Here is a 24,506-nt window from a genome sequence, read left to right on the forward strand (position 1 = left end):
TACATGCGAGCTTGAATTATTTCGTATCTACTGAATGAAATGAGCTTCAACACTATTTACTCTGATAGCCATCTTAATAAAACTCACTCCAAACCTGGCTTCGTTTAACTGACTGAAGATTTAACGTCATCAACGAAATACACAATTTACTGAAAATTGGGATTGCATGTGGAGAATCGAACCAGTAATGACAACTGAAGCTTAATCCAGCTTGCTACCTTTACCATGCATTCTTCAATGCATGCTACAAGATGTTTTGAATACAGTACCAGGAAAACAGGAAGCAAAAATAACCTTTTCCATCTACAATGGTTTTGTAGACAGCCTGGCGTTTCTCGTCCGTGTCGAAGATGGCTAGTCTTCCTCCTGGGACCTCAGTGGCACACACCGACTGAGCAATCGCCCACTTCAGTTTGTCGTCGGCATGAATCTTGTAGCAGAAGTTGAGGTCTTTATTCCAATTGTAGTCTTTAGGACAACCAACCGCCTCTGCAATAGTGAGGTAAGGCGTTATGGTATTACGGTTAAAGGTGGAGGCAAACCAAATCAAATACATTCGAATATATAACATAGCAACACAGACCTTCAACATACCAGAAGTGAGTGAGTGAGTGTATTTAATTTTACGCCGCTTTTAGCAATGTTCTAGCAATATCACGGAGAAGACACCATTAGGCTTCCCGGAATGTGTAAGAAGTGGTTTGAATGTCATATGGCCTATGTTTAATATTACATGTTTCATTGGTGTGTTAAATGAAAATTGAAATTATTTCATGCCATCCATCTAGCTGCTGTTGTTGATTTGTACCCATGTGAGGAATCGAAACCGGGTTTCTGGCGTGACAAGAGAATGCTTTAACCACTAGGCTACCCCGCCGCCCCTCAACATTCCAGGAATCACAAATAACAAATAGAATTCGTTTCCACAACTAAAGGAAACCTGCAGCTGGTGAACTCTGCAGCACCACAGTGAGTGAGTGAGTTAATATTTAGCGCCACATCGGCCATATTTCAGTCATATCATGACGAGAACAATTTATCGATCTATTAAACATAAATGCTTTAGAAAAAAACCTTCGTCGGTGGACAGTAAAACTACAAGGGTATCACAGATATAAAGTTAAAAAGATATCATTAAAATGAACGAACAATACAATGTATAAACAGGCTATAGATCACCAACAACTGAAGATAGATCACAATACCATGGTGACAGTGCTTTTACTACCTGCATTTACACCATCTCTTTAAATGTTGGCGATTATGACAAATTTAGCAGCACCACAGACACAGCTTCAAACACTGTGGCAGTGTGCGAAATAGCCACTGGCCCGCAGGCTAGTAAAACTCCAGTTGGGCCAGCAATTCTTCACAGTGAACTTTCATGGGCTCATATTGTAAATATACCACTCTCTCCGACTTGTTAAGTTAGAATACACTTTTAAGTCATGCAAGATTATGGCCCGATAAATCATTCATCATACTAGCAACTCAATCTAGTGAATTATTTGTGGGCAAGTGACTTTCAGGCATAACTAACCCGACTGGCTAGCAAAATGTGGAAAATATTTCGCACACTGCACTGTGGACGTAAAAGTATAATCTTTGAAATAAATAAATACGGAGCTTTTGACACACGCATATTGACGGTTATCAAGACGTGTATGGTTTTAAATCATGATGAAGCAAGGAAAATCACCTTAGTCTCAGACTATTTCCCTCGGTAGTAAATCAAAAGGCGAACAATACATACAGTCAGTGTTCTCAAAAGTTATCAGTGTGCGAAGTAACCACTGGCCCGCTAGCCCGTTTCTAGTAAAAATCCAGTCGGGCTAGTAATTCTCCACAGTCACTGGCCCGACTTGCTAGTGAATGTTCATGGGCTCATATTGTAAATATATCACTCTCTCCGACTTGTTAAGTTATAATACACTTTTAAGTCATGCAAGATTATGGCTTGATAAAAATTTCATCATATTAGCGACTCAATGATGAAACCCGTGCTGACATTATCTTATTCTCATTTATTTTTGTAATCTTTCGGTATAGCTATATAGTGACTTATTTTGTGGGCTAGTAACTTTCAGGCATAACTAGTCCGACTGGCTAGCAAAATGTGGAAACTATTTCGCACACTGATAATGATGTTCATCCTATTAGCAGCTTAATGATGAAACCCATGTCATGCTGATAATATCTTATTCTCATCTATTTTGGTTTATCTTCTGCGTAGTTTATACATTCAAATTTCGCTCTAGTGACTTATTTTGTGGGCAAGTAACTTTCAGGCATAGCTAGCCCGACTGGCTAGCAAAAACTAGTTTGAGTTTTCTTATTGTATTGGGTACATAAATATAACCGACAATATCATTTCAATAATCATAACAACAATGTGTCTAAAGCTCTGTGTGGGAACAGGTAGCATCCATCACAAACACACGCAGAGGCATGTAAAGACTACATTAGGTGACATATGACATAAGTGGAAATATGGCATTGTATTGGATATCACAATAATGGACGGGCACTGAAAGCCACTATCATGTTTTTCGAAAGCTTCACTGCAGCCTCGAATGTTGCACTTCTAATCTAACTCATGTCCTCTTAAGTTTTTAGCGAGTTTGTCACAAGAAGTGAGTTGGTCAACGTGTATCACCGAACTGGTATGTTTCATCCCTTCAGTACACGCATATTACCAACAGTAAAACAGTTGTTAGAGATGAAAACATCACATGCTTTTTTAGACATATGTTCAGATCGTGGAATAAACAGCTCATAAATCGGTTCAAAGGATATAAGAAACGTTGAGTTGAATTGCAAAAATTGAATCCAAATGTCAACTTTGTCTTCATTAACAGATTTTAGAATTCACATTTCTATAATGCATATATGTATGATTCCTATTGCATTTTAAGACTTAAGACATGTTGATATTGTTCACACTATGATGAGTGATAGGTATCACGTACCTGAGGGGTGTTTTTCATCTTGAATGCCATGACAACTAGTGGAGCACGTCTTCTGCAGTTTCGACACTAGATCTTCCAGCTTAAGCAATCGTTCCTCAAGGTTCTCGTTGTTTGGGGCCCCGAAATCCTCAGGAAATTCAACCAAAGTCATATCACCATCGTCGTCGTCATCACTCTCAGGAATCGCTAGCTGATCTTCGTTTGCTGTGTAATCCTCTTGGCAAGATACAGGCCAGGCGAAGAAGAGAAAGAATATCAGCCTGTACATTTTCATGGAATGGATGCTCTCAGTAAACCAACACGTCAACCTCAGTTGCTGTAATGGTCGGGAAGGAAAGTTCCCATGGGTAGACTGCAGCCAGTTGTATTACCGAGTTCGAATGTAAACAATGAGTTTGGGTATGATATTAATACCTTTCACTTGTTGTTTATGCTTTTTGTCAATACATTGTTGTGTGGCTTGTGAACCCAGTCAAACACGGACCTGCTTGGAACCAGTACGTACATTCATATCTTTCCATCAAAAGTTTAAATAGATCTATTATAAAACTGTTGGTTGTTTGTACCAATGATTGTTTTTACACCATTTGTAATCAGATACCATTGTATATTTCCTATTTGTTATAACTAGGGTTGTTAAGTCGTGGTAAGCGGTTGAGTTGTAAGTGTGTCAACATACTGATAAACACAGGATATGGTAGAAATGGTGAACTGACTTTCCTTATTATTTCTTTTGAATATGGAAAGGATTTTGTTTCTTTATTAATATTATATTTATATATAAACATCCACAGCAAAATGGGCGCGAGTGAACCTGGCACAGCTAGGCTGGTTAGGCCCATCATCACCCTTTACAGACAGCGAATGGGACTTCTCTCAGGAAGCACTGCCTAGTCGAACCCGCCAAGAACGTTCCCTGTAATGTGAATCTCTCTAACACTGCAGCCGTCTCCATTACCCAGGGCTGTAGTCCTGGCAGCAAAGCCGGGTACGTATCTACTTTCAGTCAAGAGATTTGGAGGTACCAAGAACAATGGGGAGTCAGAAAACCTGCATTGGCATTTTTATAGCTGTCATGTTCCTTGTCGCCCCTATATATTTTGGATCGTGCCATGGTAACAACAATGGCTAAGACGGCAATACAACACCATCGTGTCGCTGCTTTTGTTGTTACTGTGCAGGTAAACATGACCCACTGTTCGATAGTATCGGGCGGTATATATGTCACCAAATAATGTGCCAGAGAAATGCAGCAATATTAAGTCCGCATGTTTTGATCACTGGATCAATATGTATCATCCAATACTGGTTTCCCGAGGAGATGTCGCTTGTAGTAGATTAAGCGATATCTCCTAGCAGATATCGTTTTGGTAAGTTTTGAGGTAATGCTGATTGATCAATATTTTCGGACTACTTTCATCTCTCTTAGCTGTAAACAGAGATGGCCACATTTGTATTTTTGTTCATGATATGTTCTAACGACATAAAGGTTCATTGAAAATGCCACGAAGAAATGGTGAAACTTATGCATTGCATAATTTATAACAATAAATGTTAGCACTATTTGTTAGTGCTTGTTTTTTATGACGTAATGGTGTCACTCGTTCCCTCACTCTTGTTCACTCGGATGTATTCATACGCAAGTTTTCAAATGAACTTATCACAGGTGACGTTTAGTTTCTAATTTCTTTGGAAGGACAAATTAAGTATGATACTGGATGATAAATAGAATCTCCCCTTCGTGTCGTTTGATATAAAATATATCACTACACGTTGATGACTAGTTATGATATCTTTAATATCAAAAGTCACTCGGCCGAGATTCTCTATATACCACACAAACATGGGAGCTAGCATACTTTTACTTAAATGATCATCAAATCCATACGTCTTATTATAGTTTGAAACTTGACATTGGTCGTCCGTTTATATAAAACCCTTAATGAGTGAGTGAGTGAGTGAGTGAATTAATATTTAACGTCACATCGGCAATATCTCAGCCATATAGTGACGAAACCAATTTATACAATTAAAAATAGAAACATTTTGGAGAGTAAAACTTGTCGACGATGGACAGTAAAAATACTAGAATATCACATATATGAACATAAAAGTAGCCTGTCAAACTAAAAGATTTTAATTACAGAAGACAATACAATATAAAACACGGGCTGTAGATCGCCAACAACTGAAGGTAGATCACCATACTAGGAACCATATGGACTTACATTATTTTTGCTACCTGCATTGACCCTAGCTGGAAAACCCTTAATGAGGTGAATGGTGGTCATGTATGACTCTGTAGTAAAAAATGAAGTTTACACGGATTTTACGCGTGATGCAAAAAAATGTGCAGTAAAATTTCTTTTCCACTTGCAAGGGTAGCTTTATTCTCCTTGATACAAAAATGAAAACATCAGATATAGAGTTGGGCACGTCCTTAAGGTTATGTACTTTCCTGGTATGCTATCTGCCAATGCCATCTCGGTGATTTGATGTGTACCTGCTGTGTGAAATCAGACCTCCCCTTTTGACATCAACCAATGCCATCTCTGTGATTTGATGTGAACGTTGTGGTTTGTCATCTGCCAATACCATCTCGGTGATTTGATGTGTACCTGCTGTGAGAAATCAGACCTCCCCTTTTGACATCAACCAATGCCATCTCTGTGATTTGATGTGAACGTTGTGGTTTGTCATCTGCCAATACCATCTCGGTGATTTGATGTGTACGTGCTGTGAGAAATCAGACCTCCCCTTTTGACATCAACCAATGCCATGTTGGTGATCTGATGTGAACGTTGTGGTTTGTCATCTGCCAATGCCATCTCGGTGTTTTGATGTGTACCTGCTGTGAGAAATCAGACCTCCCCTTTTGACATCAACCAATGCCATGTTGGTGAACATTGTGGTTTGTCATCTGCCAATGCCATCTCGGTGATTTGATGTGTACCTGCTGTGAGAAATCAGACCTCCCCTTTTGACACCAACCAATGCCATGTTGGTGATTTGATGTGTACGTGCTGTGAGAAATCAGACCTCACCTTTTGACATCAATCAATGCCATGTTGGTGATCTGATGTGAACGTTGTGGTTTGTCATCTGCCAATGTCATATCGGTGTTTTGATGTGTACCGGTTGTAGAATTTTAGCTGAGTTGTGTTGAGTAAGTCGCGTTCTGACTATGTTGATTCACGTTGTCTTGCTCATATGACAATTCGTGGGAACTGTAATAGTGGGAAACGTTTCATGGGTAGCTAGTTCAGGATTGTAAACAGCCATACCTCCAAGTATATACATTACAAAGTTTGTGCCGATGCATAACTGTTAAAGTAACAAAGAAACTTTCTTGGTATTTGGGAATTTCGTAAATCATCAGTCATATTAACGAATTGTAAATGTTCAGTGTAATCTACACATGTATCAACTCGAAGATAAATATGACTTAGTGCTACTAGAAGCCGCTAGTTTTGAAACAGAAATTGAATATATTTATTCCCACACTACCTGACAACACATGACTTTACAAGACACGAGGGGTAGTGGGGTAACCTGTTGGTTTATACGTGGTCGTCACGCCGGGTTCGATTCCTCACATGGGCACAATGTGTGAATACCATTTCTGGTGTCACCCATCGTGATATTGCTGGAATATTACTAAATCTCACTCACACTCACAAAGACATGCAATTAATCTTGATCGCATCATTGTTTACGGGTTTTCAATTGAAACATTCTGTACATTCAATATCTCCACTTAAAAGAAGACATTCACCAAGGTGTTGCATCTCTAGACGCTATTGCGTTCAAAAATACAAATGTTCAAACCTTTCTGTTAATCAGCTGGACTATTTATTCTTGGTACATACTAACAAAGATATGGCGAACTCGACTTGATTGTGACCGGTGTTGGTGACTGTACTGTCACTCGTTTGTCTGTTTTAGAGAGTTGTGTTTTGACCTCTCTGAAGCGTTACTTAACAGCATGCCAGACAGACATGCGATATAAATCATATTTGCGTCCTCGTCGATGCCGCCTCCTCACCAGTTGCCTAACATACAATCGACGTTGTTGGCTGAACACTCAGAATACCGGATAATGAAGTAGCATCATAAAAACACAACAAGCGAAAGTCATTGACGTTCATTAATCGACGCCCAAGTCAACGTGCAAGTGTATACTACTGTTCTGTGAACATATCAGATACACTTGACTAAACACACTATCTCTTGGTTGCCGTTCAACGATAATGACTGTTAAAAAAATGTGTTTCTCAAAACATATGTATTCCTGAAACGTTTTGCCAAATTAATGTATCTGGCCAATGTTAATGATGCATCAAATGCATACAATGCACTTAGCCAATCTACAACTGGAGACAAATGTTACCTCCTATTGTATACGAAAATCAGCCATCTTAATCATGTTGACGATTTTAGGTTTTCAATAAGCAAATATATTACAAGCATGGAAAAATCGATCATCAAAGAAAGGTATAGACGTCCATTCTAAGCTATTGGTTGCAATGCATTGCCATCGATTTCTCTTACGCCATTACGTCCATGACAGGGGTTGGTAGATGGCGGTGCTGAATGATCTCTCGAACGAATACATCCATCATGGACAAGATCACCTGGTGGCTTCTTATCGACTTCCTAGTCATAATTTCGATCAACTATGGCGTGGCATCGGGTAGGATATTATCCTCTCTTTCTTTTAAGCTGTATCATATTAATGTTACAATTTTCGATTCTCGATGTGTGAAGCCCGCTCCTGGTGTCCCCTGCCATGATGTTGCTGGAATATCGCTAAAAGCGGCGTAAAACCATACACACTCAGTTAGTGTATACAGTATGTTTAGGGGCGGTGAGGTAGCCTAGTGTTTAAAGCGTTCGCTCGTCACGCCGAAGGCCCGGGTTCGATTCCCCACATGGGTACAATTTGTGAAGCCCATTTCTGGTGTCCCCCGCCGTGATATTGCTGGAATATTGCTAAAACGGCGTAAAACCATACTCAGTCAGTCAGTCAGTCAGTCTGTTTAGACATATGCTATTTGTGTAGCTTCATTATAATAGATACATGCCAATCCTCATAGACCCGTGAAGGTCCGGGTTAGAATTAATCTTCAGTACCCATGCTTGTCGTAAGAGGCGACTAACGGGATCGGGTGGTCAGGCTCGCTGACTGGGTTGACACATGTCATCGTATCCCAATTGCGTAGATCGATGTTCATGCTGTTGATCCCTGGATTGTCTGGTCCAGACTCGATTATTTACAGATCGCCTCCATTAAGCTGGAATATTGCTGAGTGCGGCGTAAGACTAAACTCACTCAATCCTCATACCTATTGCAGTATGTATGTATTTGTATTTTTGTTTATTAACAAACCCTTTCTAAAGTCATCTATATATACATATGGATGAGTGCCTAACAAAGTTTGTGATTTTCAGATCAATATATATATATTGTGAAAAACATATCAATATATTTATTCAATTTGCGTTGTATATCCTCCTGACCATTATTTAAGAAATGCAGTCCGCACTCGTACTTTAACTATAATAGTTCAGGGCAAAAGTGTGCTTTATTACACTATACATGGTGGTAGAGCGAACTGTATTTCTTTTCTAAGATGCCAAATTTAATACTTGCTAAGGATAATTACGATTAATTTAAGGCAGAAAGCAAACGACGGTGTCGGTGACCTAAATTAAGAACCCTCGCACAGGGCTAACTGGCGAGCTGTTCTATTGGTGTGTCTGATGTGTACCTCACCAGTGCAACTGTCTAATATGTTTCATACTTTTTAAGGCCCGTAAGTAGGTCACGGCACTTCAAGAGACCTTAGCGATTCCGGTGACAAACAACGTTTCATACCTTTTCGAATGGTCCCACGGTTGTCAGATGACATTAGGGAACCCATAGTCCTTGCAGGAATAACAAATTTCCGATCTAACCATCCCCAAATTAACCACCTATTACCGCTGTCAACAGCTATGACAGCCAAGCATGGTTGTACACTTGGTTCGGTCAAGTAAAGTCATATTTGGCGGTTGCGCAATTTGGAACCAGAACTGGTTCTCGAATATACGCTTGTCATCAGAAATCTGGTACCGGAACTAAGCTGGGCCCCGTCTTGCATATCGCAAGTTTACCCGCGCGAAGGGAGCAGGGAACCAGCTTAATACCGGAAGTAGCGAATACAGGCCCTATTCTGTGGACAAGAGTGGCGGAGACAGCGAATTCAACAAAAGGGATTTTAAACTAGTCGACTCTCCCTCATTGTCTTGCAATATTCCAGGGGGCCCAGCCCCAGTTGTTAAATCGGGGCACAGAATTCAAGGCCTTAGTAAACCTTTCGATGCGTTTTGTCGGACATGGTGCAGCTAGGGTACATGCAGGTAGCAAAAGTATTGTCTCCCATGGTCCCCAGTATGGTGATCAACCTTCAGTTGCTGGCGATACTCAGCCCGTTTTTATATTGTATTATTCTGATTGAAATCCAGATTTAGAGCTAGGTGCTAGTTTTGATGCTTGTTTCTGTGATATTCTAGTTGGTTTTACTGTCATTCGTCAACAGGTTTAAGTATGATTTTCATGAATTTATAACTAGTTTAATAACGAAATGGCTGTAATGTTGCCGATGTGAGTATAAACTTTAATTCACTCACTTGTCAGACATGGGGAGGACGGTTAAGACAGTGTAATACTGGGGAACCCCGTACTTGTCTTTGGGAACGATTTAGTCACTTTCCACCCTATAACTAACTTTCAATTGTCTTAAAGATCTATACAACATATTATTGAACAAAGCTCACTTGTTCATTTAAAGGAGCGAAGCTATTCAAACTTTTGGGGGGGGGGGGTATAGGGAGAGGGGTGATACTTTTGCTCTCTTAAGTTCATAAAGGTTTGCAAGTCACTAGTTTGAGAGACAGACAGATTTCATTCGTGTAATTCAGTCTCCAGCTGAGTGAGAGAATATGGTCGCCGCATATTAGCAATATTCCCACAACGGGGACACCAGAAAATAGCTTCACACATTGTACACATGTGGGGAATCGAACCTGGGTCTTCAGCGTGATGAACGAACGTTTTAACTACTGGACTTCCCCACCACCCGAGCCTATAGCGTATCCAGTTATAGTATGAGCAGAAATTATTGAGAATTTTAGGAATATGTTTAATTGGATTTCTAGTATAAACAACCTTGACCAGCTATCAAGTGCTTGGTTTCATTCAAGAGAGACAACTCCGTTAATCCTTTTTCATTAGTTTGTGAAGAGTTACCCCTTTGTTAACTTGCTAGCAGACGACATTTTCAGTGATCCTCAGTATGGATGATTTAGAGAAGAGGAAGTTGATTTTAGAGTATTATAACAAGGACATCAGATCAGCTAAAGTGATTTCAAGTCGAACAGGCATCCCTTTGTCCACTGTTCATCGTGTTTTGAAAACTATTGCAAATGGATATGGCATTGAGCACCAGGGAGACGCAGGTAGGCCCAGAAAATTGACTGTCGGTGACAGAAGGTGGCTTGGTATTCTTGTTTCTAAAAACAAACGAAGGAGTTTAGAAAACTTAAGGCTGGATATGATTGATAGAGGAACTGTGGCTGTCTATAAGGAGACAATTAGAACTGAGCTGCATGCAATGGGTTGGCAGAAATGTCGAGGAATTCCATCACCGATCATGAAACGTGAACAAAAGGAGCGAAGGTTGAACTGTTGCTTACAGCATAGATATTTTAACTGGGACAATGTGATTTTCTCAGATGAAAGTTCTGTGTGGCTCTTTCCTAATACACTGAAATTTTAGACCAAACAAACTGAAAAACCTTTGTATCAGCGCCCAAAGTACAGTCCGAAATTTAACGTGTGGGGTGGCATATCTGGGTTAGGGGCAGCGCCCCTCTGTGTATTTGAAGGGAATATGAACATTGAGCGGTACACAGATATTCTCGAGGGACATTTACTTCCATCTGCTCACGTGTTCTATTGAAATTTGTGGATTTTCCAGCAGGACAACGACCCAAAACATCGTTCAAAGCATTTACAGGCCTGGTTTCAGACCCAAAACATGACATTATTAGATTGGCCAAGCTATAGACCAGACCTAAATTCAATAGAAAATGTTTGGGGACTTTTGAAGGAAAGTGTCAATAAGAAAAATCTTACAAATGTTGCTGAAATGAAAGAAGAGGTGGTCCGATATTGGGACAGCATGGACCACGAGTTTCTAACTTCTTTGATCAGTAGTATGCACCCGCCGCATTGAAGCCTGCATTGCTGCCCATGGTGACTTGACAAAACACTAAATGTTCACCTGTCTTTGAATCTGGAGTTATGTTCTGCTAATATTCACATTAATACGTGAGTAATGAGTGAAAAAATTTAAAAAATTACAATCTTTAAATTCTCAATAATTTCTGGCTGTACTGTATAGATTGATATATACGTGCAGTCAGAATTAATGAATCATAAATAGTTATATTGACTCATAGATCCATGACTTAACATGGGCTCCTCATAAATTGGGATATCTGCTACACTCCATTGCTAGGCGAAAGTTATTGGATCTAAATTTTAAAAGTAGTGTTCAAACCGAAACATGAGCCTCATTATCCTATTCAGACACGCCGAAGGCCCGGGTTCGATGCCCCACATGGGCACAATGTGTTAAGCCCATTTCTGGTGTCCCCCGCCGTGATATTGCTGTAATATTGCTAAAAGCGGCGTAAAACTAAACTCAGTCAGTCAGTCCTATTCAGACGACCTACTTTGCAGCCGATCCGAATTTTCTCGTGTGAAAGTGAAAAGAGACACCACAAACAACTATGGTTACACTGAATTCCAATTCCTTGTTTCGGAAGAAAATGGTATTTACAAGTTAATTTTAATTTTAAACTTTAATAAGATCGTATTTCTATATTTTATGGCGAGGTGTAGGCAGCATGACTAAGACGTCACAGACTGCCCCTGTTTGATGAGGTCGTACAATGATTCACAATTCATCTGGCTCACTGGTTACACCTGCTATGTGTTCTTTGCTTATTCAATGTAGTTTTGTAACGCACAATGTGATTGATATAATATCAAGTCCGTACCAGACCGCCAAACCTTTCTAGCGGCAGAGCCTCGTTTTGTGATTTCCACGATTTCCAGATTTCCGTCTGTCAGAGCACAATGCACGATGTGTTTGTAAGGATTAGAAGGAGCGTAGTGTTGCAATATACAAGTGCTTAGATGTATCAAATTATACTGATTAATATTTATGTATCCAGTTGAATGAATTGGTCTGAAACTTCTGGACTGGTTATTGTACTATGTTGCGCAATAGGACGGAACCCAGTTAACAGGAAACGAGACTGTTGTGTAATCAATGTTTTGACTTGTATAGTAGAAGTAAGTAAGTGAGTTTATTTTTACGTCGGTTTGAGCAATATCCCAGCTATACTATGGCGGGGGATACAAGAAAAAGGCTTCACACATTGAACCGATGTCGGGAATCGAACCCGGGTCGTCGTCGTGACGAGCGAACGCTTTAACTACTAGGCTACCCCGCCGCCCCTTTTTAGTAGAAAGAATGTCTAAAGAGAGATAATCTTGACCATTTAGTAATGATTTCTATGAAGAATAGACTTGTTTAAACAAAGCTTAATCATTCTTCATATTTTGAAATGATGGAGAATAAGCAAATCAAACTTTCTGAAGGCAAACTTTTAAAAGAAATGTCTGAAACGTATTTTGTATGCGAATCGTTGTGTTGACATCCTGTTGTTTGGTTGTAAGCATTTAGGACCTTCCATATTGTTTTCAGCAACTTTTGTTTTGGGCGATCTTTAGTCCATTTAGAATATTGTGTTGTTCTGCAGAAATATTGTTTAATGATTACATGCTAGTTTAAGAGTCCGACCGCTACCGTGGTGTAGTAGTTAGAGCATCCGCCTGGAGATCGGAAGGCCGCGGTTTCGATCTCCGGCCGCGTCATACCAAAAGACGTTAAAATATGGTATTTCTTGGTCCCTGCTTGGCGCCCGGCATTAATGGGTAAAACAAGGACTGGACGAATCGGACTCAGTATGATGTGTCTTAGTGGGCTATTCATGCTTAACTGCTGCATGGTAACCCAGTGGGATAGCACTATAAAACCAGCTTAAGTCTGGGCTAGTACAAGCAGCCACGCATACACACGCATGCACGTCGTCATATGCGCGAAATATTTTTAAGTACACTTCACCTCACTTAGTTTAAGTGTCTATCTGTGATAGTGTAGTTATTCTATTGTCCTTCGTATGTATATTGTCTTAGTTTATGTTTAATGAATACTGCCGACGTGACACTAAATTATAACTCACTCACTTCCTCATTATTTTCACAGCGATAGAAAATTGTGTCAGTGGTATTTGATGTGTGGAATTCCTAAAAGTCACGACGTCAAATATACCCTGGCTTTATTCCATTGTAAAGATCGAAGTACACAACTATGCATGTCCTGATTTCTACATCGAGAAAATGAATAAACTATCCATGTTTCTTTCGATTTCTTCAGAGATAATTCACCAATATTTAATAAATATTCTCAGTTTCGAACTTAAAGTTCCCGTCATATTTGACAAATATTGGGAGGTTATTTGTGTAGATCGACCTAGATCCTCACAGGTGCTTTATCCGCGAAGATCAGATTTTAAGTAATAGTAATAGTTTGTTTGTTGCTTCACACCGCACTCCAGCTATATGGCGGCGGTCTGTAAATAATCTCCACCAGACAATCCAGTAATCAACAGCATCAGCATCGATCCATACAACTGGGATATTGTAATAGTAAGCAGAAACACTACGAACAAGATAGCACTTCGGGCTATACATGCATACGAGGAGGCAGAACTAAAGGTGATTTGATAAGATACATGTGCATGCATGTTGTCCGTGGGGAGAGGAAAACAAATATTACACACTGGAGTTACGCTTACAGTCTCCATGCATCTTTGTGTCCCCAAGAGAAGTATCGCTCTTGAATGTATTGTCATGTCGTGAATATGAGATTAATATCATGGAACCGTTACGTACGATCTGCCACGTCTGTCAAAAACTGTAATAAATGAACACACAGTGTCAAATCTTCTGAATGTAAAATCAGCAGCTTTTTCTCTCAAAAATTTATTGAATATCCTAAAACAAACAGAAGCGTACTGTGTTACTAGCGCCACGCGCAACTGGATACAACTGTGTTCGCTCCAGGGGCAACACTACTGAATAAACTCTATCTGTCAAGTTGTCAACGGAAACTTAAACCACACTGTTGATAGGAATCATTCATATATAATACATTGCAATATCAGCATTATCCAAGCGCCTTCACATGAGTATTTTCAGGAAAAGAAGTCTGTTGAGGCTCTTCGGAAACACGAAACGACGTCTAAGTTTTAGATGGACAATATTTGTTAGACACACACTGATCAGATGAACATTTCATACACATTAATTCAAGTGTCTGCACAAAACACATCATTCTTTTCATTGACTTCAAAGACGGAAAACGTGTATATATTTTTTTATGTGAATATTGGAAAGCTGCAACGATTGGATAGAGAACTATTCCAGATGAAGTAAAGATGCTGTGAAATTCCCAAACCAATCGTTCTGTTGTAATATTACCAAACATCTCCAACAGTGTAGTTGGGTCGTTGTGAAATCCATACATGTGTACCTTGAAGGATTACGTTGACTTTAAGTAGATATAACTGTAATTGTTATTCATCATTTCAGAAATATTTAGAAATGTGATTATTTTTTAACTTAACCAATATTCTCATTACAACACGTACAATCTGTGTGCTTGAATCATTTTCAGTTTATAAAATGAAAATATATCGGATTGTCCATACCCACAAGAGTTATTGTAAGAAAAGATATTTTCATTGTTGTTTTTTAAACTTGTAAGTTATATTCAACGTTGAGGTCAGAAATGTTTTCATTGAATGTAATCCCCATATTAAACAATATACTTCATGTATTTTGTAAATCCCGAAACTCCTGTGTTCGAGAAAAGATTTTGAGTGGCAAATACACCACGAATCGAAAGCTAGCCGGGCCCTATCAAAATTTGGCTTGACTCCAAAACCCGAAGACGGCCGCTCTGGCACTGGAATTGTGATTTCAACACAACAAACTGTGTAATGTTTAGAATAATTAATTAGGTCATTATTGGTTGGTTTGTTGTTAAACGCCGTACTCAGCAATATTCCAGCTATATGGCGTGCTGTCTGTAAATAATCGAGTCTGGATCAGACAATCCAGTGATCAACATCATGAGCATCGATCTACTCAAGTGGGATACGATGACATATGTAAACCAAGTCAGCTACCCTAATCACCCGATCCCGTTAGTCGCCTCTTACGACAAAACCGCCTCCGTGGTGTAGTGGTTAGAGCGTCCGCCCGGAGAGCGGAAGGTCGCGGGTTCGATCCCCGACCGCGTCATACCAAAAGACGTTAAAATATGGTACTGGTTGGTCTCTGCCTGGCGCTCGGCATTAATGGGTACAACAAGGACTGGTCGGCTCAGAGTCAGTATAATGTGTCTGAGTGGGGTATTCATGCTTCACTGCGGCATGGTATCTCAGTGGGCCAGCACTATAAAACCAGCTTAAGTCTGGGCTAGTACACGCAGCCACACATACACACGCATGCACGTCGTCATATGAGCGAAATATTCTCAAGCACGACGTTAAACCCAATTTCACCTCACCTCTATCAACGAATGGGTTGGGTGAAGATTATGCATAAACTTCAGCCTTAACGGCTTAAAAGACCAGTGTACAGGAAAATGGAAGACTTCTGGAAGCTAATATTGTTTTTAACACACCTTTGGGTGGGAAACCCAAGTGAGGTAACTGGTATCATACATTTGTGTGAGTTCGAATCCAGGGCTTCCGTGATTGGCTACACTTTGCTGATGTAAGGTCAGAGTGAGTATGGTTTTACGCCGCTTTTAGTAATATTCCAGCAATATCACTGAGGGGGACACAGAAATGGGCTTCACACATTGTACCCATGTGGGATCGAGAGGTCAGACTCACTAACTTGGTTGACACATGTCACCGTATCCCAATTGCGTAATCCGATGATCATGTTGTTGATCACTGGATTGACTGGTCCAGACTCTATTATTTACTTATCGCCGCCATATAGGTGCAATATAGTTGAGTGCGGGGTAAAACTAAATTCACTAACGCACTCGCTACGATCTGAACGTGTAAGGTACCGAGTACAATGTATGTTATTTACCCCTGATATAACGAAACTAACAACGAAATGAACATACGTACCACGCCTGCCTTACAGAACTCGGGACTGGCGAGTTTTTGGTGATGGTATTGAGTAGTATGGTTTCCCCATGCTTAACAAATCAAACCTATTCCCATGGCATCCCGTCATTGAACATTGTGTGGCTTGTTGGTTGTCGTTTAGGGCGCAGTGATAAATAATCTAGTGATTGACATCATGAGCATCGATCTGCAAAATTGGGGTACGATGGCAGGGAGCCTGACCACAGACTCCTAGTCGCCACTTCCCATAAACATTGCTTGCTGAGTGAGTGAGTGGGTTTATTTTTACGCTGCTTTTAGCAACATTCCAGCAATATCAAGGCAGGGGACACCAGAAATGGGCTTCACACATTGTACGCATGTGGGGAATCGAACCCGGGTCTTCGGCGCGATGAGCGAACGCTTTAATCACTAGGCTACCTCTCAGCCCCGATTGCCTGCAGAAGACCAAATCTTATCTGGATCTTCAATCGGCAACGTGGGGCATAATTACAACGCGCAGGTGTTTTTCTCAGGTTGTCAATGTCATGATGTGGGGTTAAGTTTCCACGACTGTGCAGGGCATATCATGAGTGACAGCTGAAGACGTCAATAGCTGGATCCGATCATTGTTCGAGATTTCGATAACCACGCTTTACTGCCCCGACCCGGCCACATGGACGACAACGCGACAGTACACCATTTGATAGATTTCTAACAGAACGACATGAAGACCATAAGTTGGTCGCCCAAAGTACAGAACCTGGACTGACCCGTGTCACCAGAACCATATACTGGGAATGGTATAATTTTCACAAGGGATACGCGAGACGTATTTATCTCTGAGGTGAGGTGAGGTGAAATTGGATTTTACGTCGTACTTGAGAATATTTCACTCATATGACGACGTGCGTGCGTGTGTATGTGTATGTGCGGCTGCTTGTACTAGCCCAGACTGAAGCTGGTTTTATAGTGCTAGTCCACTGAGATACCATGCCGCAGTGAAGCATGAATACCCCACTCAGACACAGTATACTGACTCCGAGCCGACCAGTCCTTGTTGTACCCAGTAATGCCGAGCGCCAGGCAGGGACCAACAAGTACCATATTTTAACGTCTTTTGATATGACGCGGTCGGGGATCGAACCCGCGACCTTCAGCCCTACGGGCGGACGCTCTAACCACTACACCACGGAGGCGGTCATTTATCTCTGAATGGATTGCAGGACTAAAATCGTCATCAAAACTATCTCCTTTTCTTATTTTTAAACAAATTTTGAACCAGAGAGATGTTTGAAAGCTGTGACTATTCCAAAATTCAGGCGTATACTGGCGATTATAATTGAAAATAATTGAAATATAATTGAAAAGGGGAGGGCATTAGGTATCTGTAGCGAAGAAGAAAATTGTAAGCTTTGTAAAAATGGAAGTGTTGAGCATAAATTTCATTTCATGTTCTTGTGTAAAGCATTTATACATTTGAAACAAATTTATATCACCCAAAACATTGTTTCATAATTTCATTCTGACCACTAACAATGATGATATAATTCAGCTAAATATGTTTCTTATGCATTTCTGCTTAGAACATCTTGTTAAAATGACTCGTATTGCCTGCGCATTGTTAAGTCTTTATCTCTTGTGTGAGTGAGTTTAGTCTTCACATAGAATATTGTCTACGTCCGCTGGTTGAAACAGAGGATTCATTTGACAACATGTGAATTGTGTGAAGCGCAAGTCTCAGCCTCTTGCAGAGATGCCAATCATTACGCTTTTGGCGTAATTATTACGATTTTGACCATTAAATATTACGCCATTACACTTAATCTGCGAAAATTACGCTTTTCAACTTGTTTTACGAAAAATCAATAAAGTGGATAAAATTTAACAGGGAAGTGTTTTATAACGCACAGGTGCAGGGGTGCAAAATGGTCTTGCACCGATAGGAATCGCTTACTCTTAGCATCGCACTCATTCCAATTAACTCGCAAGGAATTAAAGTATTTTGAGTAACATTACCAACAATTTTCGATTTATGGAGCTTCATAATGATTCGTCACATGTGTTTCTGTCTGGAATCTTCCTTTCGTGAAAACGTTTTCCATTTTGAAGCGATCGGCAGACAAGGACTACACTTTTTAGGTCCAAATTACACTTTTTGATCTCAAGTATTACACTTAGGCCCAAAATAGGGTTGGCATCTCTGCCTCTTGTGTGAGTGAGTTTGCCACTCGGACCGAATTAGTGAAACCAAGAGTACGGGTAGGGCGGTGGCAAACCTGAACATATAATCTGGACAAAGGCGTGAGGAGGTTTTAATAGGTCATCAAGCCTGGTGGTGGGTTTTCACCTTATTGACATTATCGTCACAGGAAGTCATGTTGACGCCATAACGGTAGTAACAACCATCCATGATATCTCGCAACTCCATACTTAAGTCTCGTTCCAGTTTTGTGGATAACACGTTCATCAATATGATGATTGTTTCTCTAAAGTGTTTTGATTAGTGCCTTTATTTATCGAATGTGTTTGTTCATTTGTTATTTCTCTAAAGTGTTTTGATTAGTGCCCTTATTTATCGAATGTGTTTGTTCATTTGTTATTTCTCTAAAGTGTTTTGATTAGTGCCTTTATTTATCGAATGTGTTTGTTCATTTGTTATTTCTCTAAAGTGTTTTCATTAGTGCCTTTATTTATCGAATGTGTTTGGTTCATTTGTTATTTTTCCAAAGTGTTTTGATTAGTGCCTTTATTTATCGAATGTGTTTGTTCATTTGTTATTTCTCTAAAGTGTTTTCATTAGTGCCTTTATTTATCGAAAGTGTTTGTTCATTTGTTATTTCTCTAAAGTGTTTTGATTAGTGCCTTTATTTATCGAAAGTGTTTGTTCATTTGTTATTTCTCTAAAGTGTTTTGATTAGTGCCTTTATTTATCGAATGTGTTGGTTTTGTTATTTTCAGTGTTTTGTATTGCCTTTATTTCTCTAAAGTGTTTTCATTAGTGCCTTTATTTATCGAATGTGTTGGTTTATGTGTTATTTCTCTTTAGTGTTTTGATTAGTGCCTTAATTTATCGAATGTGTTGGTTTATTTGTTATTTAAGGCCGTACTCAACAATATTTTAGCTATATGACCACGGTCTGTAAATAATTGAGTCTGGCCCAGACAATCTAGTGATTGACACCATGAGCGTCAGAGGTGGAAGTGTAGACAGAAGTGACGGGATAGGTCGATAGACGTCAAGGAAATGGAGGGATATAAGCAGGACAATCAACTGAAACATAGATAGATGTAAAGATTGGTAAAAGTATACATAGAGTTAGAACAATGGGTAATGGTAAAATCACTTCTTTGAGTGGCATTTTAGAAGTTGGAAGTCAGATAAAACAAGTATATATGGATGACAATTTCTAGAGCACTCTAGAATAAAGGAAGTTGTCATCCATATATACTTGTTCTAAATAGTAAAGTCAGAAATAGAAAATGAGGAATGATTAGAGACAGAAGTGTATGCAATGGTAGGAGAGATATTGGCTTTAAGCAATATCAGAGCGGAGAGACCAAAAAAGAAGCTTCACATATTGTGCCCATGTGGAGGTGAGGTGAGGTGAAAGTGGGTTTTACGTCGTGCTTGAGAATATTTCGCTCATATGACGACGTGCATGCGTGTGTATGTTTATGTGCGGCTGCTTGTACTAGCCCAGACTTAAGCTGGTTCTATAGTGCTAGCCCACTGAGATACCATGCCGCAGTGAAACATGAATACCCCACTAAGACACATTATACTGACTCCGAGCCGACCAGTCCTTGTTGTACCCAGTAATGCCGAGCGCCAGGCAGGGACCAACAAGTACCATATTTTAACGTCTTTTGATATGACGCGGTCGGGGATCGAACCCGCGACCTTCCGCTCTCCGGGCGGACGCTCTAACCACTACACCACGGAGGCGGGCGTGCCCATGTGGAGAAATGAGCCTGACCTGCATGGCCACAAGAACTTTAACTCACTCGACCGCTCTGTTAGTATAGGTTGACGTAGAAGTAAAAGTAGACGTAAATATAGAAAGGAGTGGGGGACGACGAAGAAATAGAGGTGGAAGATGATTGTCAGCACAACATTCCCAGCATTGAGACAAAACATCTTTGACCTTGATATGTTTCATGGTAAAGAATCGACTACAATCGCACTGAAGTTACAATTTATTGGTCGCACTTAAGTTACAATTAATTGGTCTCATTACATTTTCCTGCCATCGTTGAAGATATCAGACCTCGTCCACTCTCAGCCTGTCATATCTCCACAGAGGAGAATATTCTTCTTCTTGACATGTGTAATACGACAGTCCCCCTGGTTTGAACGCGATGGCCTGGTTTTCCCTCTCTTGGGTGTACTGAAGGCGATGGACCGTAGGGGTCGGGTTACATAATGCAGCTTCATAATCTCTGTTGGACACGGAGAACAAGTAGACGTATTCATTAGCTTTTAGAAGTATCATCGTTCCGCAAGATGAAATATCGCCACTTGTTGGACCACTGTACCTTGATTCGACAGTAACCTCACATACGTACTTGGCTTCACCGTTTTCAATCTTGAAGAGGTCCACTTCATCATCACCTTCAGGTATAACGTATATGTCGTTTTCGGGACTCACCATCAACGTTTCCATATCCTTAGCGACGCCACTGCAACAACAATAACACGCGTTATCGGTCATTTTCCTAGAACGATTCCAGCTTGGGTCCATGCAGGGAGCAAATGTACTGTATGTTCCCATGGTCCCTAGTGTAGTGATCTACCTTCAGTTGTTGATGAACTATAGCCCGGTTTTATATTGTGCTGCCTTCTATCGTTAGAAGGTTTTAGGTTTTCGTGCTAGTTTTTATGCCCCCGCCATATATGGCTGGGGGCATATAGGGTTACCCTCGGTGTCCGTCCGTCCGTCCGTACGAAACAGGGAATGTATTCTATCCACTTCTCCACCATAACCGCTCTGTGGAATTCAATGAACTTATACATGGGCTTTCTTGGGACTCTAATGGTGTGCATCTCATATTTTGTTTTTTATTTTATTGTTTTTTTTGTAAGTTTAGAGACATTTGAACTTAGGTACATTTTGCTGAATTTCTCTATGATGATAGTGTAATAGGGGATGAAGTCTATCCACTTCTCCACAAAAACTGCTCAACAGAATTGAATGAAATTCTACATGTCTTTTGTAGGGACTCTAAAGGTGTGCATTTCATAATTTTTTATGCAATTTCTTAATTTTGTCACTTTTACAGATGTTTGAACTCAGTTGAATTTTGTTCTATTCAGCCAGTGTTCGTTCCATCCAACAGGGGGTGTACGTTATCCACTTCTCCTCAAAAACTACTTTATGGAATTCATTTAGATTACACATGTGCTTTATAGGGACTCTAAAGGTGTTCATCTCATATTTTGATTTTGTATTTTATTTATTTTTCCAATTTTAATGCCGTTTGAACTTAGATAAATTTTGTTGAATTTCTCTCTGAATATAGTGTTGTAGGGGGTGAAGTCTATCCACTTCTCCACAAAAGCTGCTCAACAGAATTGATTAAGCTTCTACATGTGTTTCGTTGGAACTCTAAAGGTGTGCATCTCATATTTTGTTTTTGTATTTTATATTTGTTTGGTATGTTTAGAGTCATTTGAACTTAGATACAGTTTGTTGAATTTCTCTTTGATGATAGTGAATAGGGGATTAAGTCTATCCACTTCTCCACAAAAACTGCTCAACAGAATTGATTGAGCTTCTACGTGTGTTTCATTGGAACTCTAAAGGTGTGCATGTCATACCTTGTTCATCCAATTTCTTAATTTTGCCTTTTTTACAGATGTTTGAACTTAGTTGAATTTTGTTCTATTCAGTCTGTTCGTTCCATCCAACAGGGGGTGTACGTTATCCACTTCTGAAAAACTACTTTATGGAATTCATTTAGATTACACATGTGTTTTATAGTGACTCTAAAGGTGTGCATCTCATATTTTGATTTTGTATTTTATTTATTTTTCCAATGTTAATGCCGTTTGAACTTAGATAATTTTGTTGAATTTCTCTCTGAATATAGTGTTAAAGGGGATAAATTCTATCCACCTCTCCACAAAAGCTGCTCAACAGAATTGATTGAGCTTCTACGTGTTTCATTTGGGACTCTAAAGGTGTGCATCTCATACTTTGTTCATCCAATTTCTTAATTTTGTCACTTCTACAGATGTTTGAACTTAGTTGAATTTGGTTCTATTCATCCTGTTCGTCCCATACAACAGGGGTGTACTTTATCCACTTCTCCTCAAAAACCACTACACAAAACTCATTTAGCTTACATAAGTCTTTTATAGAAACTCTAAAGGTGTGCATCTCATATTTTGTTTTTGTATTTTATAGTTTTGTGTATGTTTAGAGTCATTAGAACTTAGATAAATATATAGCTTATACATGTGTTTCATTGGGACTCGAAAGGTGTGCATCTCATAGTTGCATAGATGTTTATTGAACTTGTTCGTGAATTTTGTTCAATTATTGATCTTTATATGTCTTATGAATGTCAGCGGGGGCATCCGTGTCCCTGGACACAATTTTTTCTTATTTATATCTGTGATCCTGTAGTTGTTTTACTGTCCTTCGTTGACAGGGTTTTACAATTTAACTCTATTTATTATAAATCTCTACCATTATTTAGTCACGATATGAATGAGTGAGTGAGTGAGTTGAAATTTAAAGTCAGATCGGCAGTATTTCAGCCATATCGTGACTAAGAAAGTTGTAAATCTATACATGAAACTTATATAATATACTTACCCGTCTGCTAAGGACAGTAAAACAACGAGATTATCACAGGAATAAATTTAAGACCAGTAATTAAATATAAATATCTTAACTATAAATGACAATACAATATAAAAACAGGCTATAGATTACCAACAACTGAAGGTAGATCACCATACTAGGGACAATGGGGACAGTCAGGGGACCTACAGTAATTTGCTTCCTGCATGGGCTCTAGATCTATTTACATCATCCCTTCAGCTGTTAGCAAAGTAGAAAAATCTAGCTATACATTAAAAATACACATGTTCTACGATAAAAAGTGGAGAGTTTAATTTTACTTTGAATGTTTTGGGACTTATGTACCCTCTCAGGAGGACTAGTCACGATATGGCTGAAATACCGATGGGACTTAATTTTTTGACTCACTCACTCACTCGAACTAGAACGACCTCAAGGACACTGCCCCCAGTTTCTACCCATTCACTTTCATTTTGGTATAATAGTTCCAAGGAATGTTGTATATCTCATACCCTGAAGCAGTATGATAACTAAACTACTGTCGGAAATAGAAAAAAACAAACTGTTTTTAGGCTGTTACTCTCTATCCCTAAAATTGACAAATTTCCAAATAGCATATATCAAAATAACCCAAATCGGCCTAACTGGGCATTCAGTGGGATGCGTAATGGTATATCCAGAAAAGCATGTTTACTCGTAAAATCGGGCAAAACTTAGGAAAAGTACGGATAGCTGCTTAAAACAATAGATCGGACTATAGATGGCAATTAGGTCGCTCAGCCAGGTATGACGACGGACCGTCGACTTACCTGGCATGAAATGCACGTCCTGCCTACAAGCCAAGGGGTCATCTCAAAGATATTTTTATGCTTTTTCATGTGTGTTGAATATGTCTCATCTATTGATCATAAAGTTAATGTTTAGATGCGTAAAAGGGTATGATACCCATGGAAAAGCTTAAATTAGCCATCGTATTAAATGTCTCAAAATATATAGGTGGCATGACCGCCCGAAGATCGACAGGACTGGATAATATTTGTATATTGTTATGACATGCCGTTTGCTTCCCAGTTTAATTCCCCTACAGGATTATCTTATCTCAGCTTATATCTCTATCCCCCAGCCCGACCCCAACCACCGTCTACGACACCCGTCCTGGATTTGCTCTTGAGACGACCCCATCCTACCTGTTTCTTTTTATAGGGATAGTAAGACTCGATGGAAGCTACATCCTTCATAGCTTCAGTATTGAAGTTATTATTTTTTACGTCAGATATCGTTTATAATGAAGCTAAGTTTAATTTCAAAATGGAAATTTAAAAAATGTCCTTTGTAATATAATATCATCACACACCAATTTACATAAAGCCATGGTATGTTCCAAATAAGTCGCTTTGGACTCATTTCTAATTTC

General features: G+C 39.6%; 1 protein-coding gene and 1 long non-coding RNA gene across 4 annotated transcripts in view; one reads left to right on the forward strand and one right to left on the reverse strand.

The window, feature by feature from the left end:
- Positions 1-1,410: 1,410 nt before the first annotated feature.
- On the reverse strand, positions 1,411-22,260 carry LOC124283589. Its single transcript, XR_006900359.1, has 3 exons — positions 22,250-22,260; positions 20,885-20,895; positions 1,411-1,577 (listed from the first exon to the last, which is right to left on the reverse strand). It is a non-coding gene; the product is annotated as an uncharacterized LOC124283589 (long non-coding RNA).
- Positions 7,515-24,506, forward strand: part of LOC124283588 (collagen alpha-6(VI) chain-like) — a 47,951-nt gene continuing 30,959 nt past the window's right edge. Inside the window, exon 1 of one of the 3 annotated variants that reach the window (XM_046719573.1) lies at positions 7,515-7,662. In XM_046719573.1, the coding sequence (XP_046575529.1) occupies positions 7,563-7,662 (100 nt within the window). In that variant the 5' untranslated portion in view covers positions 7,515-7,562. The remainder of the gene's footprint in view (positions 7,663-24,506) is intronic. The other 2 variants (XM_046719572.1, XM_046719571.1) reach the window with 2 other exon arrangements.

This window comes from Haliotis rubra, unplaced genomic scaffold (genome assembly GCF_003918875.1).
Source record: "Haliotis rubra isolate DU_JTF1 unplaced genomic scaffold, ASM391887v1 Scf318, whole genome shotgun sequence".
NCBI classification, from domain to species: Eukaryota; Metazoa; Mollusca; class Gastropoda; order Lepetellida; family Haliotidae; genus Haliotis; species Haliotis rubra.